At 44.4% G+C, this 16,314-nt stretch overlaps 2 protein-coding genes across 6 annotated transcripts in view; both read right to left on the reverse strand.

The window, feature by feature from the left end:
- Positions 1 to 9,773, reverse strand: part of hyou1 (hypoxia up-regulated 1) — a 37,369-nt gene extending 27,596 nt beyond the window's left edge. For 2 of the 5 annotated variants that reach the window (XM_048562105.2, XM_059638916.1), the window contains exons 1-7: positions 9,662 to 9,771; positions 8,690 to 8,777; positions 7,298 to 7,380; positions 5,292 to 5,385; positions 5,127 to 5,205; positions 4,557 to 4,711; positions 4,059 to 4,135 (exon numbers count right to left, since the gene is read on the reverse strand). In XM_048562105.2, the coding sequence (XP_048418062.2) occupies positions 4,059 to 4,135; positions 4,557 to 4,711; positions 5,127 to 5,205; positions 5,292 to 5,385; positions 7,298 to 7,367 (475 nt within the window). In that variant the 5' untranslated portion in view covers positions 7,368 to 7,380; positions 8,690 to 8,777; positions 9,662 to 9,771. Of the gene's footprint in view, positions 1 to 4,058; positions 4,136 to 4,556; positions 4,712 to 5,126; positions 5,206 to 5,291; positions 5,386 to 7,297; positions 7,381 to 8,689; positions 8,778 to 9,621 lie in introns of all 5 variants that reach the window. The other 3 variants (XM_059638918.1, XM_059638917.1, XM_059638919.1) reach the window with 3 other exon arrangements.
- Positions 9,774 to 12,755: 2,982 nt separating this feature from the next.
- Positions 12,756 to 16,314, reverse strand: part of treh (trehalase (brush-border membrane glycoprotein)) — a 32,769-nt gene continuing 29,210 nt past the window's right edge. The window contains exons 15-16 of the mRNA XM_059639073.1: positions 15,631 to 15,684; positions 12,756 to 13,246 (exon numbers count right to left, since the gene is read on the reverse strand). Coding sequence (XP_059495056.1) covers positions 13,106 to 13,246; positions 15,631 to 15,684 — 195 coding nt within the window. The 3' untranslated portion in view covers positions 12,756 to 13,105. The remainder of the gene's footprint in view (positions 13,247 to 15,630; positions 15,685 to 16,314) is intronic.

Here is a 16,314-nt window from a genome sequence, read left to right on the forward strand (position 1 = left end):
TGGAATTACGAGCTAAGTAAACTCCATCACTGGTTATAGTTTTGGACTGAAGGAAGTTTTACTCAGGGAAAGCATGCAGCCAGGTTTCCAGCTCCTGAATTATTGACCCGTAGTCCCTGTTGTATCTCTGTTACAACACATTCCATGTTTCAATGATGAGGCATCCATGAGGCACTGTGGGCCACCAGCAGCAATACTGTAACCTTGTGATCTGGCATATGCCCGACTCTATCAGTACCATCAAGCCAAGATATACAAGATAATGAGAGGCATAGATAGAGTTGATAGCCAGAGACTATTTCCCAGGGCAGAAATGGCTAGCACGAGGGGTCATAGTTTTAAGCTGGTTGGTGGGAAGTATCGAGGGGATGTCAGAGGCAGGTTCTTTACGCAGAGAGTTGTGAGAGCATGGAATGCGTTGCCAGCAGCAGTTGTGGAAGCAAGGTCATTGGGGTCATTTAAGAGACTGCTGGACATGTATATGGTCACAGAAATTTGAGGATGCATACATGAGGATCAATGGTCGGCACAACATTGTGGGCTGAAGGGCCTGTTCTGTGCTGTACTGTTCTATGTTCTATGTTCTAAGCCAGGGGATCAACTCCCATTCAATGGAGATTGCAGCGGGACATGCCAGGAGCAAACCAGCATACCTAAAAGTGAGGTATCAACCTGGTGAAACTACAAAATCAGAAGTTGCTGGAAAAGCTCAGCAGGCCTGGCAGCATCTGTGAAGGAAAAAAAAAATCAAAGTTAACATTTCGGTTAGGTGAGGAAGGGTCACCAGACCTGAAACATTAACTCTGAGGCTTTCTTCACGGATGTTACCAGACCTGCTGAGATTTTCCAGCAACTTCTGATTTTGTTCCTGATTTACAGCATCCATAGTTCTTTTGGTTTTTATTTGGTGGAGCTACAAAACAAGACTACTTGCATGCCAAACTACCATTTGCTGTTTAATTTGAGTTAAACGGGTCAGATATAATCGTAGCACTCCTGTTACATCCAGTTGTGAATGGTGCTGGACAATTAAAATACTTGACTGGAGAAGGAAACTCCTCTGAAATCCCCATCATCAGTAGTAGGAGAGCCCAGCACATCAGTGCAAAAAATGAGGGTGCAATGTCTGTACTAAATTTTCAACCACAAGTGCTGAGTAGATGATTCACTTTGCCTGAGTTACCCAGTTTTTCTGTTGCCAAACTTTAGCCAATTTCATTCATTCCACATGGTATTAAGAAACAGCTGGACGCACCAGGTACTTTGGGCACTGACAATATTCCAGCAACAGTAGTGAAGGCATGCACTCCAGAACTTCCCACACCCTTAGCATACAAGTACAACGCTGGCACCAAACCAACAATGTGGAAAATGCTCAGGTATGTGCTCTGCACAGAAAGCAGGACAAACCCAATCAGGCCATCACAGAATCCCTACAGTGTGGAAACAGGCCATTCAACTGATTGAGTCACACCAACCCTCTGTAGAGAATCCGACCCGCCCCTTTAATCCTGCATTTCCTTTGGCCAAACCACCTGAACTGTACATCCCTGGACAATACAGGCAATTAAGCATGGCCAATCCACCTAACCAGCGCATCACGGACTGTGGGAGGAAACCAGGGCACCCGGCGAAAATCCACGCAGACTCGGGGGAGAACATGCAACCTCCATACTGACAGTGACCTGAGGATGGAATCGGAACCGAGTCCCTGGCACTGAGGCACAGCGCTAACCGCTGAGTCGCTGTGGAACCCACAACTACTGCCCCAGTCTATGATCATTTGTAAAGTAGTGGAAAGTGTCATCAACAGTGCTAGCAAGCTGTCAAAATAGGGAAGATTCACGACCAGTTGGGGAATCAAGGGTTATAGAGAAAGGGCAGGAAAGTGGACGTGAGGAATGTCGGATTAGGCACGAGCCTACTGACTGGCGCAGCAGACTTGAGGAGCCTATTACAGTTGCTATTTCTTGTGGTCTAAGCAGCACTTGGTCAGTCATAGACTACTCACTGACATGCACTTTGGGTTCTACCGGAGTCACTCTCTTCCTGACCTCATTCATCCATGTTTAAACAAAAGCTATAAAGAACCGAATTCCAGAGTGATTGCCCAGGACACCAAAGAGCCCTGGCAAAACTGGAATCAATAAGAATCAGGGAAAAACCTCTTCACTGGTTGGAATCATACCTGGCACATAGAAAGACGGTTGTGGTTGTTGGAGGTCAGTCATCCCAGCTCTAGTACACCTTAGCAGGAATTCCTCAGGATCTGCCCTAGGCCCAACCATCCTCAGCTGAAGTCGCATGGGGTCCAGGGTGTACTAGCTAGATGGACAGAGAACTGGCTGGGCAACAGGAGACAGAGAGTTGTAGTGCAAGGGAGTTTCTCGAAAGGGAGAACAGTGACCAGTGGTGTTTAACAGGGATCCGTGTTGGGACCACTGTTGTTTGTGATATAGGTAAAAGATCTGGAGGAAGGTATAGATGGTCTGATTAGCAAGTTTGCAGATAACACTAAGATTGGTGGAGGAGCAGATAGTGAAGGGGGACGCCGGAAAATGCAGAATATAGATAGATTGGAGAGCTGGGCGGAGAAATGGCAGATAGAGTTCAATCCAGGCAATGCAAGGTGATGCATTTTGGAAGATCCAGTTCAAGAGCGAACTGTACAGTAAACGGAAAAGCCCTGGGGAAAATTGATGCACAGAGAGATCTAGGTGTTCAGGTCCATTATACCCGGAAGGTCAATAGAGTGGTCAAGGCGGCATACAGCGTGCTATCATTCATCAGACTGGATATTGAGTACAAAGAGTTGGCAGGTCATGTTACAGTTGTATAGGACTTTGGTTTGACCACGCTGGAATACTGTGTACAGTTCTGGTCGCCACATTACCAAAAGGATGTGGACGCTTTGGAGAGGGTGCAGAGGAGGTTCACCAGAATGTTGCCTGGTATGGAGGGTGCTACCTATGAAGAGAGGTTGGAGTAGATTAGAATTATCTACATTAGAAAGACGGAGTTTGAGGGGGGACCTGATTGAGGTCTACAAAATCATGAAGGTATAAACCAGGTGGATAGCTAGAAGCTTTCTCCCCGCAGAGTGGGGGACTCCATTACTGAGGATCATGATTTCAAGGAGAGAGGGAAAAGTTTAAGGGAGATATGTGTGGAAAGTTCTTTACACAGAGGGTGGTTGGTGCCTGGAACATGTTGCCAGCGGAGGTGGTAGAGGCGGGCACGAGAGCGTCATTTAAGATACATGTGGCTCTAAGTCTAAACAGATACATGAATGGGCAGGGAGCAGAGGGATACAGATCCTTGGAAAATAGGCGACAGGTTTAGATAGGGTATCTGGATCGGCGCAGGCTTGGAGGGCCAAAGGGCCTGTTCCTCTGCTGTAATTTTCTTTGTTCTTTGCTTCATCAATGATCTTTCCGCTATCATAAGGTCGGAAGTGGGGATGTTTGTCTGGATGCTTACAGCTCCAACAACTCTCAGTAAATGTGAAACCATCCAGAGCAAAGCTGTGGCTTGACTGATAATCCCTCCACCACCGATGCTCAGTAGTAGTGTTTACTATCTACAAGATGCACTGCAGTAATTCACCAAAGATCGTCACCCAGCAGCTTCTAAACCCACAACCACTACCATCTACAAGGTCAAGGGTAGCAGATACATAGCAACACTGACTCTGGCAACTTTCCGTCCAAGCAGCTCATTATCCTGACTTGGCTATGTTATCGCTGTCCCTTCAGTGTCATTGGGCCAAAGCCCTGGAACTGCCCCGTCCAAAGCACGTTATAGGTTTTCCAATGCCAAACGGACTGCATCAGTTTAAGAAAGCAGCTCACGATCTCCTTCTCAAGGGCAGCTGGGAACAGGCAGTAACTGCTGGCCTAGCCAATAACACACTCACTCCGTGAATGAATAAAAAATAACACTGCCTCAGAGCCTTCAGAACAGGAGAGCCACTAGGATTGGTGGAATTATGACATGACATCAGGTCAAACCTACAGCAGAAGGGAAATGCTTAAGTTTTAAAGGAAAATTGCACCAACCTGCAAAGTCTTGAGCCAAAATTCTTGAGTAATTCAGCACCATCCCTAGGATCTCCTCAGGGGAATAATACAATTCACTGGAAAGACAGAGAGAGAGAGACACACGATTGTTTATTCAATATTCAGTAAGGACTGGATGGTGCGAAGTTCAAAGCACAAACAGAAAAAAAAAGTGAAGGATTTTCTCAGCAGCTTTTGAACAAGTGCAACTTGATGTGCCTCAATTCAGCCTTCCCTTATATAATCTTGCAGCGCTACAGAGAATTGATCAGATTTGGCAGGTATGAGTGAGCTTAACAGCAGCATCAACAGAAACAGCAGTGACAGCTGTCAAATTGCATTCTCAAAGGTAAAATTACTGGCTGCAGACCTGAATCCTAAAAGGACAAAAAGAATCCATTCAAGATTGAAATACAAACGAAACAATCAATAGGTTCATTTATCTTGTGAAGCATCTCCTCCAGCAAGGTTATTTATCTGGCTCGTTTAAATACTCACTCTGAAAATTTGAAGACCACCGTGCCCCGCTGATCAGCTGCCACGAGCTGATGTTCAGGGAATCGCTTCCTGTACAGCTCCACCTGTGGGTTTTCCGTTCGCTTCCCAAGTAGATCCTGTAGGTAACGGGTGACCACTTTGGGGTTCTTTGCTGCCTGTGAAATGTATCAAAAGGAAGCCGAGAAAATTCAACATACTCGTATGAAAACAACTGCACCAATCAGTACGCAGGCTGCTCTGCTTGGATACATCTTTCAGAGTTGAGCATCTGTATCTCAGTAACCACAAAGTGCTTTGGGATATTCCACAGGGCGTGAAAGGTATTAGATAAATGCAGCTTTTAAAATAAGAAACGCAGCTGCAACATTAAGACATATACACACACTATCTGAACTCATTATTGAGGGGAGGACTAGACAGTGACCAACAGACATGGAACTGCATCCCCATCACATCCTGCACCATGGCAGCAGAAAGGAAAAACAGAACTGCTCATTATTCCCTAAATGCAAATATAGGTGGATCTCTCACTCAGGCACCTCAGTCCAACTTGAGAAACTAAAGTCTCACCATGGCTACTGCACTGTCCCCAAAGAGTCGTTCGTTTTCTTTTAAAGCAACAGCAACTGGAGTTTTCCTCCTCGATTCTCTGCAACAACCAAAACACACCCAGCTCAGTATAAACAGAATCAGAATTGGAGGATTACATTGGTAAAGTAGTTAAGGAGCACGTACTTGTTTAATACAATCTCCATGGGCACTCCCGGCTTCACAATGGCAATCTTCATCCATTCACTGCCCAAATCCACAGACATCACTGCTACTGAATCTACACAAGAGAAGCACATGTAAAATAGAAGCTATCAGACTGGTAATGGCAGAGAGAAGGGTACAGGAGGAGGGTTGTGTGTGTTGTTGGGGCTCAGCTTGGTCTATTGAGCATTCTAGTCACACAAAATGAATCGTCCCATAAACTGGCCATCACCCCAAGAATCACACCACTGAGTAAGATTGAAGATTCCAAGCACAATGTGGTGGACAGTGTGTTCAGAATTGCTGAGTCATCAAACACAGTGTGGTGGCAATGACTGGACTAGCCACTCAGAATCACTGGCTAATGCTCTGGAGACATGGTTCATGCTTCACTGTGGTAGCTGGTGGAAACAAAATTCAAGTAATGTATAATTCTAAAAATGTGAAGTTGAAAGCAAATCTCAGTAACAGCAACCACGAAACCATTTTCAATCGTTGTAAAAACTGATCTGGTTCACCCTTGTTCTTCAGTGAAGGAAATGTGCTGTCCTTACCTGATCTGGCCTACGTGATTCCAGACCCACAGCAATGTGGCTGACTCTTAATTCTTCTGAAATGGCCTAGCAAGCCAATCATGGGCAAGTAGGGACAGACAACCAATGCTGACCATTATAGGGGCCCACATCCCTGGGAAGAATACATTTAAAACAAAACTGGCAGGTGAAGATTTGAGCAAACCTTGGTGACAGAAAGGACTTTGCATGAAAATAACCGTCTTCCCGCTCATTACTCAGAAGCCCTGCAGGTGAGGATGGTGGTCTACTAACACTCATAACTACTAGATTTCTGGACCAGCATTTGGGGAGTCATTTCCTCAAGGGCCACTGTCTGGCATATGCCTTAGGGAAAAGCAACACTTCAACCATCACATTTTTGATGCTCCTGGCTGTCAGTTGGACCGAGTATGAAATAATTCTCCAATGCAGAGTCAGCTCTAAATGCTGGCTCACAAATCACCCAATCAGAATCTAGACAAAAGGAAGATTAAACTCTCAGGCTCAGCATTGTGCTCATTCTAACATCTTCCAACTGAAACCGCTCAAAGCACTATTTCTCTTGCAGCTACTCTCAATGCCTGTACCACTCAGGAAAGTATTTATTTTACTGATGACCCAATGTGCAATGAGACTTCTTACAACTAAGCTTTATTTTGTACATAAAGAATAAACATTGGTGAAATATTACATTTGTGAGGGGAGTCTGCAGCTATAATTATCAGGATTTTAAATGAATTTGATCAGACCACATTAGGTTGCTAGATTATATAAAAAGGATAGGGGCAGGGGGCAGTCTGCAATCAACATGTACACAAACTATACTAGAATCTGGAGGCTATACTCATACGAATAAAATGAACAGGCTGGGTCTCTTTTCTCATGAAAGAGATGAGATGGCAAAGAGGTGACTTGATGGAACACTTTAAAGTGATCATAGGCATTGACAGTGTTTTGATATAGGGTGAAGAGACCATAGTTACTGATACACCCAATATGGAAATCAGAAGAAACATCTTTATCAAGTGATGAGAAAGTGGAACTCAGCACAACAGGGAACAGCTGAGACTAAGTGTAGATCAAACAAGCATACAAAGGACAAGGATATAGTGTTAGAGTAGCATTACTATCTGCACGAACTGGTTGGGTTAAATAGACAATATTGATGCCATCTATTCTATGTAGAAAAAAAACTTACTTCACCACCCGCCCTCCCCCGCCAAGTGTTTCAATGATTTACAAAGATCAAATTACAATATACAAATCGGAGAGAAGACGTCATCAACAGCACTTCATGGTAAAGCACATGTCTGCAATCAGGCTCCTAATCTTTCAGCCTTCAGCTGACTGCGGACAAGAGTTCAAATTATTCACACAGAAAATTGCAGATCACATCTTGTAGCAGCATCTTAGTTAAAGCTAAGTTAAACATACCCGTGTGCATGACCAAGTGTGCAAGGGTAAAGCATATCATCCAAATTGACAGTCCCATCTTGCTGTCCATTGTAAAGGTTTACCTATCGGGTTTAAAAAAAGTGTGAGTCAGATTCTCACAATCTTCAGTTTCCTGACAATTCAATGGTATAACCCTCAGTACAGTAGCTTCTACAGCCATACCACATTATATTTGAGAGAAACAATGCTTATACAATATATTTATGCAATGTGCTTTGGGCATTAGTACCAACACTGCCATGGGAATCACAGGACAAGGCAAGTCTAACTATACACATATTTACATACACTGCACAACTTGATGTGTACTGACAAACCAAACACTTGAAATCAGCCAGCAGCAAAACCAGAGACCAGGGTCCCCAGTCATGAACGCACAAGCACCAAATCTATTTGCTTCTGTTCCACCTTCAATGACAGCTTGCAGTTGCCAGCTGCCGAGTTATCTATTTGCAATCTCTTGTGCACACAGTCACATCCTTCCTTGAAACTGTTTACCTTTCCCTCACCTCTCCTAGGAGACAAAATTATATGGAGGAATCTCGCCGGAGTTACTTTGCCATATGCAGGAGACAGGTGACCTCAGCAGCAGGAACTTAGGAACCTACTTTACCAATTCGACATTGATCCACCTGAAGCAAAATGGTTCAAGACACAGTTTTTCACTGTGACACCTTCAGTACAACATGGCTGACTGTGGTGGTATGAAACCAAAATGATTTGTTCTCAAATAAAATGGTGATCCAATTAGCTAGCTGTAGATTCAGCAAAACGTTATCTATCACTCATCTGATGAGGCAACAGTCAATTCAACTTAAAATTCAATAAGCCTATAAAGAATAACCTGCATCACTTGAACAGTGGTTAAAATTAAATCCATTACGACTGATTTACAGAATACAAAAGCTTCTGATGTTTGCCAGCAAAATAAACACTTAAAATCACCCAGTAGCAGAACTGAGAACCAGTTTCTGGAGTTCACGAGCCAACTTCATTCGAAGCATCACCTTCTCAAAGTGTTGGCCTTTTTTGTCACAAACTACCTCCCATTGCCAGTTATCATGATGTAAAGATCTCAGGCCTGCAGGTCAATTTGTAATAAAGCTATGAACATTCTTCCTATATCCAGTAATAACACCACTGCTATCTTTCTATAAACAGCAACAACTTGCAAAGCAGATGAAGACTGATGATGAAATAGTCAGAAACAGCTTGCCACTATTTATGGCATTATACAAAGGGAAATCAAACAAGCTACTGAATAAGGTTAGTACACAACTGATGATACCAGCTGTGATTCAGTAGTTGGAATCAGAAAGTTCAGAGTTCAAGTCCACTTTAGAAACTCAATCATTAAATTTAGGTGAGTACCTCAACCTATTACCGCAGCAGTCCTGCACTGTTGGAAGGTCAATGCTGAGGCAGTGCTGTGCTGTTGGAAGGGCTGTCTTTCAGGTGGCTGTAAAAGATTGACTAGTATCATTCACCTATAAATATAGACAGGCTTATGCCTCAGCATTTTACCATCTACATCAATGACTAAGATAACTGAGTGACACTGACATGAAAGACTGAGTGAGAAGGTAAGCCGCAAGGAGGACACAAAGAGACTGCAAAGTTAAATAGATAAATTTAGGGCAGACACGTTACCCCCGGCACAAAGAGTAACAAATCCTCAAACAGGGTTTGGACCACAGTCTGTAGTTTTGGGCCTATTATCCGAAGACGGTTGCCTGCACTTTAGGGGTGCACTGAAGATTCACTGAGATTGATTCATGGGATGAGGTGCTGCCTTATCAAGACGAAGTTAGAAGATTTACCTTTTACCCCCAGAGTTGGGAAGATGATCTGACTGAAACAAGATTGTGGGAGGAGTGGGCAGCGCGCAGAGACTAGCTGGAGAGGGTGGCATTAGGGTGGGACACTCAGGATGAGGGGGCCAGCAGCCAGGTGGGGAGGGTTACCAATCCTCGGGATCTCTGCGGACGCTCAGTCATTATGTTTTAGGCAGAGGTCGGCGGGAATCTCAGGGAGCTGGGCATGGAGACCACCCTGAATGGAGGGGCGGGCTCGGGGAGCTCGACCTACTCCTCAGGCGGCATTTCCAAACTCCAGACCCCCCCGGGAGGCTCAGAGCCCGGCCATCGGCCAGGGAGCTCCTCCCGGGCGGACACCCACCACAGGACAACCCCCAGCCAACCCCGTCAAGACCAGAATCCCTGCCCGTCTCCCCCCCACAGGCCAAGCCCAGCCCGGCCCGGCCCGGCGCCTCTTTCCCCCCCCACAGGCCCGGCGTCTCTCACCCGGTCTCTCCCCCCACAAGCCCGACCCGGCGTCTCTCACCCGGTCTCTACCCCAGGCCCGGCCCGGTGTGTCGTGTGTGTCTCTCTCTCGCCGGCTCCGGGCTCAGGCCCCGCTTGAACGCGGCGACCTCCGATTGGTCCACGTCACCACCGAACCGCCCATCAATTGGCCCACATCGACGTGGGCGGCCGGATGGTGGCTTTCTGCCCGCCTATTGGTCCACGTCCGGAACGCCAATGATAGCAGGCTGGCTGCAAGAGGTAACTTCCGGAGGTTTGAGACGCGCTGTAGAAGGATTCCTCCGGCCCCGCCCCCCGTGTCATTGCCCACAGGAGGGTGCAGAGTGTCAGTCGGACCTGTTCTGGCTGTCTGAAACTCACAATTAAACTCACTCTTTAATGCAACCCTTCACATTCCGTTTTGAAAATGACAATTGAATCCGTCTCCATCACCCTTTCACACAGAACATTCTACATCACAACTACCTCTCCATATTGTCCCACGGGACATAGATAAGGTGAATAGTAAAGATCTTGTTGAGAGCGTGGAGGGGTTCAAAACTGGGGGGGGCATATCTTCAAGGTGAAGAGAAAGATTTAAAAAGGACTTGAGGGGCAACTGTTCTTTTTTTAAAAAAAACAGTATGGTTTGTGTGTGGCATGAACTGCCAGAGAAAGTAGTGAACACAGGTACCGTGACAGTGTTTGAGAGACATTTGGACACATTCAGAAGTAGGAAAGGTGTCGAGGGATATGGGCCAAGCACAGGTAGGTGGGATGAGTTTAGTTTTGGAGTGTGGTCTGTGTGAATTGGTTAGACCAAAGAGTCTGTTGCTATGATGACAGACTAGACAAATTAGGCATGACCTCCCTCTGACAAAGCCATGTTGAATATCCCTAATTAACCTATGCCTTTCCAGGTGGTTATTAATTCACTCCTTCAGAATTTTCTCCAATAGTTTTCCTACCACTGATGTGAGACTCAATGGTCCATTATTTTCTGGTTCATCTGTACTCCCTCTTTAAAAAGTGGAACCATATTAGCCATCCTCTGGCACTTCCCCAGTGGCCAGAGAGGAATTAAAAATTTGTGTTTCCTGCCTAACCTCCTACAGCGACCTGGGAAGTAATTCATCCGAACCGGGGGTGGGGGGGATTTGTCCGTTTTTAAGCCTGATGCAGCTTTCAATACCTCCCTACTTCCTGTATCAAACTGTGCAAGTTCCTCACAGTCCATTTTCCTGAATTCTGTACCAAACGTTCTCCTCTTCCAGAGTGAAGATCAAACAGAAATGTTCATTCAACACCCTTCCAATATCCTGCGGCTTCACACACAGATTGCCCCCTTAGCTCTATTGTTTCCCTGGTTAACCTTTTTAATGCAATTAAAACATCTCAGGATTCTCCCTAGTCCTGTTTGCCAAATCCTTTTTCATGCCCCTGCTTTGCTCTAAGTACTTTCTTGGCTTACTTCCTATAGGGCCATAGCTCAATTGCTCCTTTTGGGCTTGCTAAAAGCCATACTCTTCTTTATCCAGTCCTGAATTGTCCTAAGGTTCTCTGAAGTTATTGGTGAAAAGCATTTCATATAAGAGATAATGGGAACTGCAGATGCTGGAGAATTCCAAGATAATAAAATGTGAGGCTGGATGAACACAGCAGGCCAAGCAGCATCTCAGGAGCATACTGAAGAGGAGGATCATGTTGCATGGTGGCAACATCCCTACCTCTGAAATAGGAGGACCAGGTTTAAGTCCCATCTGCTCCAGAGGTGTGTGGTAATATCTCTGAACAAGTTGGTTAGAAAGTAAAGAAACAAAGAAAAAGAATGTTGCAAGGGTAATTTTAAAAAAAACCTTTCACACATCATTCACTTGGGGTCTGGAATGCATTGCCTGTGGAGGAGATAGGCTCAAGTGAGGCATTCAAGAGGGCAATTTGCATAAAAATAGCATGCAGAGCCGGGAGACCAGGGAACTGGTCCTAACAATGATGCTGCAGAATGCTCGGCTGAACTGTCTCTATCTGCACACAAAGTCTATGAACGTTAAGCTATTAGTTTTAAAAGAGGTTTAAGAGAGACAGATAGCTTAGATTTTTTTCTGTTATTCATTACAGATTTAGAATTGATAGATTTTTCAATGTAAAACTTCTATCAAACTACCTTGGAAACAGTAAACTACTTTTTCACTTACTGAAAATCAGTGTGCTCCAGAGACAATAGATCCATCAATTTCCCAGTGATATACAGCGATATAAACAGGAAATGATGGAAGTCAGAATTTCCAGCATCTATATCTTCACACTTTCTTTAAAAATAACTAACTGTTTTCCTCTTTGCCCTGAAGGTACAAGACCATCATTCTAACAAATTGCTCTTTGACCACAGGATTTGCCAAAGCTAAGTATTTCATATCCTCACCCAGAGTACACACACCACCTCACGCAGAGTTACAGTTTGTATAACATGGAAAATAAATCTTCAGCCCATTGTATCCACACTGATCAAACACTTATCTGTTCAAATCCTATTTTCAAGCACTTGATATGCTATGATGTTTGAAGCAGTCCTCTAAATATTTCCTAAATATTGGAATGTTCCTGCCTTTTAGGCACTGAACTCCAATTGTCACAACTTGATTATTTTCTGCTCCCGAAGTTTTCAAAGGCTCTTGTTTTTCACCTTAAAATTGCACCAGTAGTTACTGGCCCCTCAATTATGAGCAAATTTCTCCCTATGCTCCTATAAATTTATACACTTCAAATTAGATTCTTCCCCCAACGACAACTCTGCACCCACCCAACCCCCACCCACCAAACCTCAGTTTTCACCACTCACAAAAATAACCCCAGTCCAGGTAATCTTTCTTCATAGCTGAATTGTTGTGGTCCCGGAAACACCCTGGCGAATCTCCTCTGCACCCTCGCTAGTGCGATTACAATCAGGAATAGTGCCTGCCAAAAAGAGATAGGACATTCACCTCCCCATTGCTGGGGCCCATTACAGTAATCCCAAGTGTGAACCACAGGTTTCCAAGTATCTGCAGTTTAAGTCTTCAGCTATTTGGTGCATGCCTTGGAGTACTTTTAACCAGAGTTATGAAAAATTAAACACACCATATTGGCTAACAATCTGAGGAGATATTTTTTATTGCTGTTTATGCTCAGTCCATGTTTAAGAGGTCACATGTCACACAAGGCAAAGAACAGGATCAGAAGAAATAACACAGGAAGTGGTTTAAAGAGAAACAGCAGAAGCTTCACCAGCGTTCTTTCAAGACCTGGTTTCACCGCTCCACAACCACCACCATCATCATAAACATCTTTATATATATTTTTACATCTCTTTCCCTTCACTAACTGAGCATATTTTCCTACATTTAGTTTCTACCTTCCCCTGGAACAGGCAGTGACTGAGGGCAGTGCTGCCAAATAGTGATAGAATCAGAAGGCTCCTAATTAGTGACAACGCAGTCACCATTTTTCAGAATTGAGAGAGCAAGAAATTGGCTGGAAGCACAGCGAGCCAAGTGAAGCACGCCAGGCCTGTGACCCCAGATGTGAGTCGGTCTCCATACTGGTCCAAGAGCTGCAGTACCACACCATTTGTCCACCCGAAGCCCACCTGTGGGGACACAGCACAGTGTTAGTCACCAGACAGAACAGAAATAGACTAGAGATAGTAGGAACACCAATGCTGGAGAATCTGAGATAACAAGGTGTGGAGCTGCATGAACACAGCAGGCCAAGCAGCATCAGAGAAGCAGGAAAGCTGACGTTTCAGGCCTAGACCCTTCTTCAGAAAGGGTCTGAAGAAAGGTCTAGACCTGAAATGTCAGCTTTCCTGCTCCTCTGATGCTGCTTGGCCTGCTGCATTCATCCAGCTCCACACCTTGTTACCACAAAAATAAACCATTTGGTTCTCTAAGGCTACACTGCCATTCAATTACATTTTAACTAACGACTAAACCAAGGTTTTAGCCTCAACTCCATTTGCCTCATAACCTTTAACTCTCAATAAAAAAGTCTGAATATATTCAAGCTGACTTAGAGAGTTAGCCTTCACTGCTCTTTGGCCAAGATCAACAATCCCAACTGAAGAAACTCTTGTGTCATAAATGAGGGATATAGGTTAAAACAAAAGAACTCCAAGTTCTTCATCATGAGGGTAAACATTTCCCAGTGTGTCAAGACTCCTCAAAATCTCGTATCTCATAACATCATTCCAAAATGCTCAATCTTTCCTCACAGGACAACTCCTTCACCCCAGGAATCAGCCTGCTGGAACTGCTAAGAGAATACCAGGAGTATATCCCTCCTTGAGGAATGCAACCAAAACTGGACAATACTCTAGGGAAGCTCTTACTCAATGCTTACCCAAGTTTTGTACTACATGCATTCCCGATTTTAGAAAAACTCTCCATCCTGCAGAGACATTTATGACTTGGAGTTCAGGTTGGTCCTCCTGGAATTCACTCAAGACCCTAGATGATGGATCCCAATCAAAACCCTGAATATTAGCACTGAATTTGCTAATGGCTTACGGCTCCTCCAATTACAGGCTTGCTGCAGATACTGAACCTAATCAGGGAGAGATCCAACAGCAGAAGCAAATCACGGAGAATCTGAATGAAGCAGATGGGTAGAAACTGTTCCCCTCTTGTAAAGATAGAAAACTAGAACACAGATTTTAAACAAATTGGCTAAGGCAACACAAACAAAAACTTGTCATGCAGGAAAGGTTAAAGCCTGCCTGAGGGTGTCAATGAAGCAGATCTAAAAAGGAAGAACATGTATACTGAGAAGGTGAGAGAATGGCATTAAATGAAAATCACTTATTTAGTGACATGATGCAGACATGGGTTGAATGGCCTCTATCTGTGCTGTAACAATTGTGACTGTGATATCTAAAGGGAAAACACCTTCAAAGAATGCCAACAACTGTCAACAGAACCTTTCAAAAAAATTCCCGTCCACCTGCCTGAAATCGGCTAACTCCTACCTCTGATTAGAGGCCTGGGAGGACTTGGTCATTTGCTCCACAAGTCAAACAATGAACAACTCATTGTGAATTACCATCTAATTCAGACATCCCTATACTGAACTCCCGCCCTGAGATCAAATTCCAGAAGCTTCACAACCATTCACATTGCATCAGCTGATGTAACTGAATGAACAGTTAACTTCTGATACTGAACTACATCTTCCTTAGGCATACAAAACATATACAGCATCCTGCAGAGCAGCGCAAAGTCACACATGGACCAAGGTTCAGAAAAAGATTGTTTTGGTTAGCATTGCCTTCAGACAGAGAATGCAAAAAGGAGATGTAATACATTGAGATCAGGGAGGAGGAACTTCAGCTCTGGAGAGGCTGGAGATACTGGGATTGTCCTCTATGGAGGACAGAAGAGATTTGATAAAAATGATGATTTTGAACGTATCCAAGTCTTAATCTGGATCAGGATCGGAGTCTCCAAGGAGACAAAAGGTCAGTAACCAGAGGACTCAGATTTAAGCTAATTGACAAAATAATTTGGGGGGGTGGATATTGCAAATTAAAATGAGAAGGGAGGAGAGGGCAAAGTAATTTCATCAACACGTTATGATCTGGAATGTGCCGGCTCAAATGGGCAAAGGAAGCAGATTCAGTTGTAAGGGGCTTAGTAAAAAAAGAAAAAATTTTGAATGGCTATTGAAAGAAAGAGCAGGGAGAGTGGGACAGAGTGCCAGCTGAATGGCCTCTTCCTATGATGGACTATTCTTTGTGTTGTGCAGGAACACCTGGAATTGTGTTAGTAAAGAATGGAAGTAGGCCACAGAGAGCTTGGCTGGCTATGGGGTTCTCCAAGGATTTGACAACATTCTGCGTTGGTTGACTTTGCTCAAGGTCCCAGTGCTTCGACCCACATTTTGCTCTACCTGACGCTCATCCCAACCTCTGACACAGAACCACTGACAATTCAAATCCATTTAAAGAGATATGAGAGTCAATAGAGAGGCTCTGACCTGGACATCATATTCTCCACCACCGCCTGGTTTACCGTTCCCACTGACATCGTACTGCAAGAATAAAGAGAAAAGGTATTTAGTCTCAGCTCTGTAGCAGGAGGGACAAATGATTGAAGACCTTACTACCAACAGGTAAGGCAATACCAATATTAGCAGGTTGCTTTTCAATTTACGTATAACCTACAGTGGTTAGCACTGTTGTCTCATAGCATCAGGGACCTGCTTTCAATCCTAACCTCAGGCGACTGTCTGGGTGGGGTTTGCAAGTTCAGCCTATGTCTGTATGAGTTTCCTCCCCTAGTCCAAAGATGTGCAGTTCAGGTGGATTGGCCATAATAAACTGCTTGTGGTGTCCATGGATGTATAGGTTAGGTGGATTAGCCATGGCAAATGCGGGATTACAGAGTGGGTGCAGGTTTGGGTCGGATGCTCTTTGGTGGGTTGGTCAGGACTATGGACCAAATAGCCTTTATGTGCACTCTAGGGATTCTATGATTGCATGAACTTTGGATGATCCATTTGAGAATTGTGTCACACCTCCCTATCTAAAGCAGTTTGGCTCGTCATGAACAGTTTCTAGGCTATGCTGACAGGCGCTGTATGAATGCAGTGCTCAGTCACTTGCAGACGCAACTATCACCCATTTCTACCACATTTGATGAGCTTCGAGTTATTGTATTA

This window comes from Stegostoma tigrinum, chromosome 32 (assembly GCF_030684315.1).
Source record: "Stegostoma tigrinum isolate sSteTig4 chromosome 32, sSteTig4.hap1, whole genome shotgun sequence".
Lineage (NCBI taxonomy): Eukaryota > Metazoa > Chordata > Chondrichthyes > Orectolobiformes > Stegostomatidae > Stegostoma > Stegostoma tigrinum.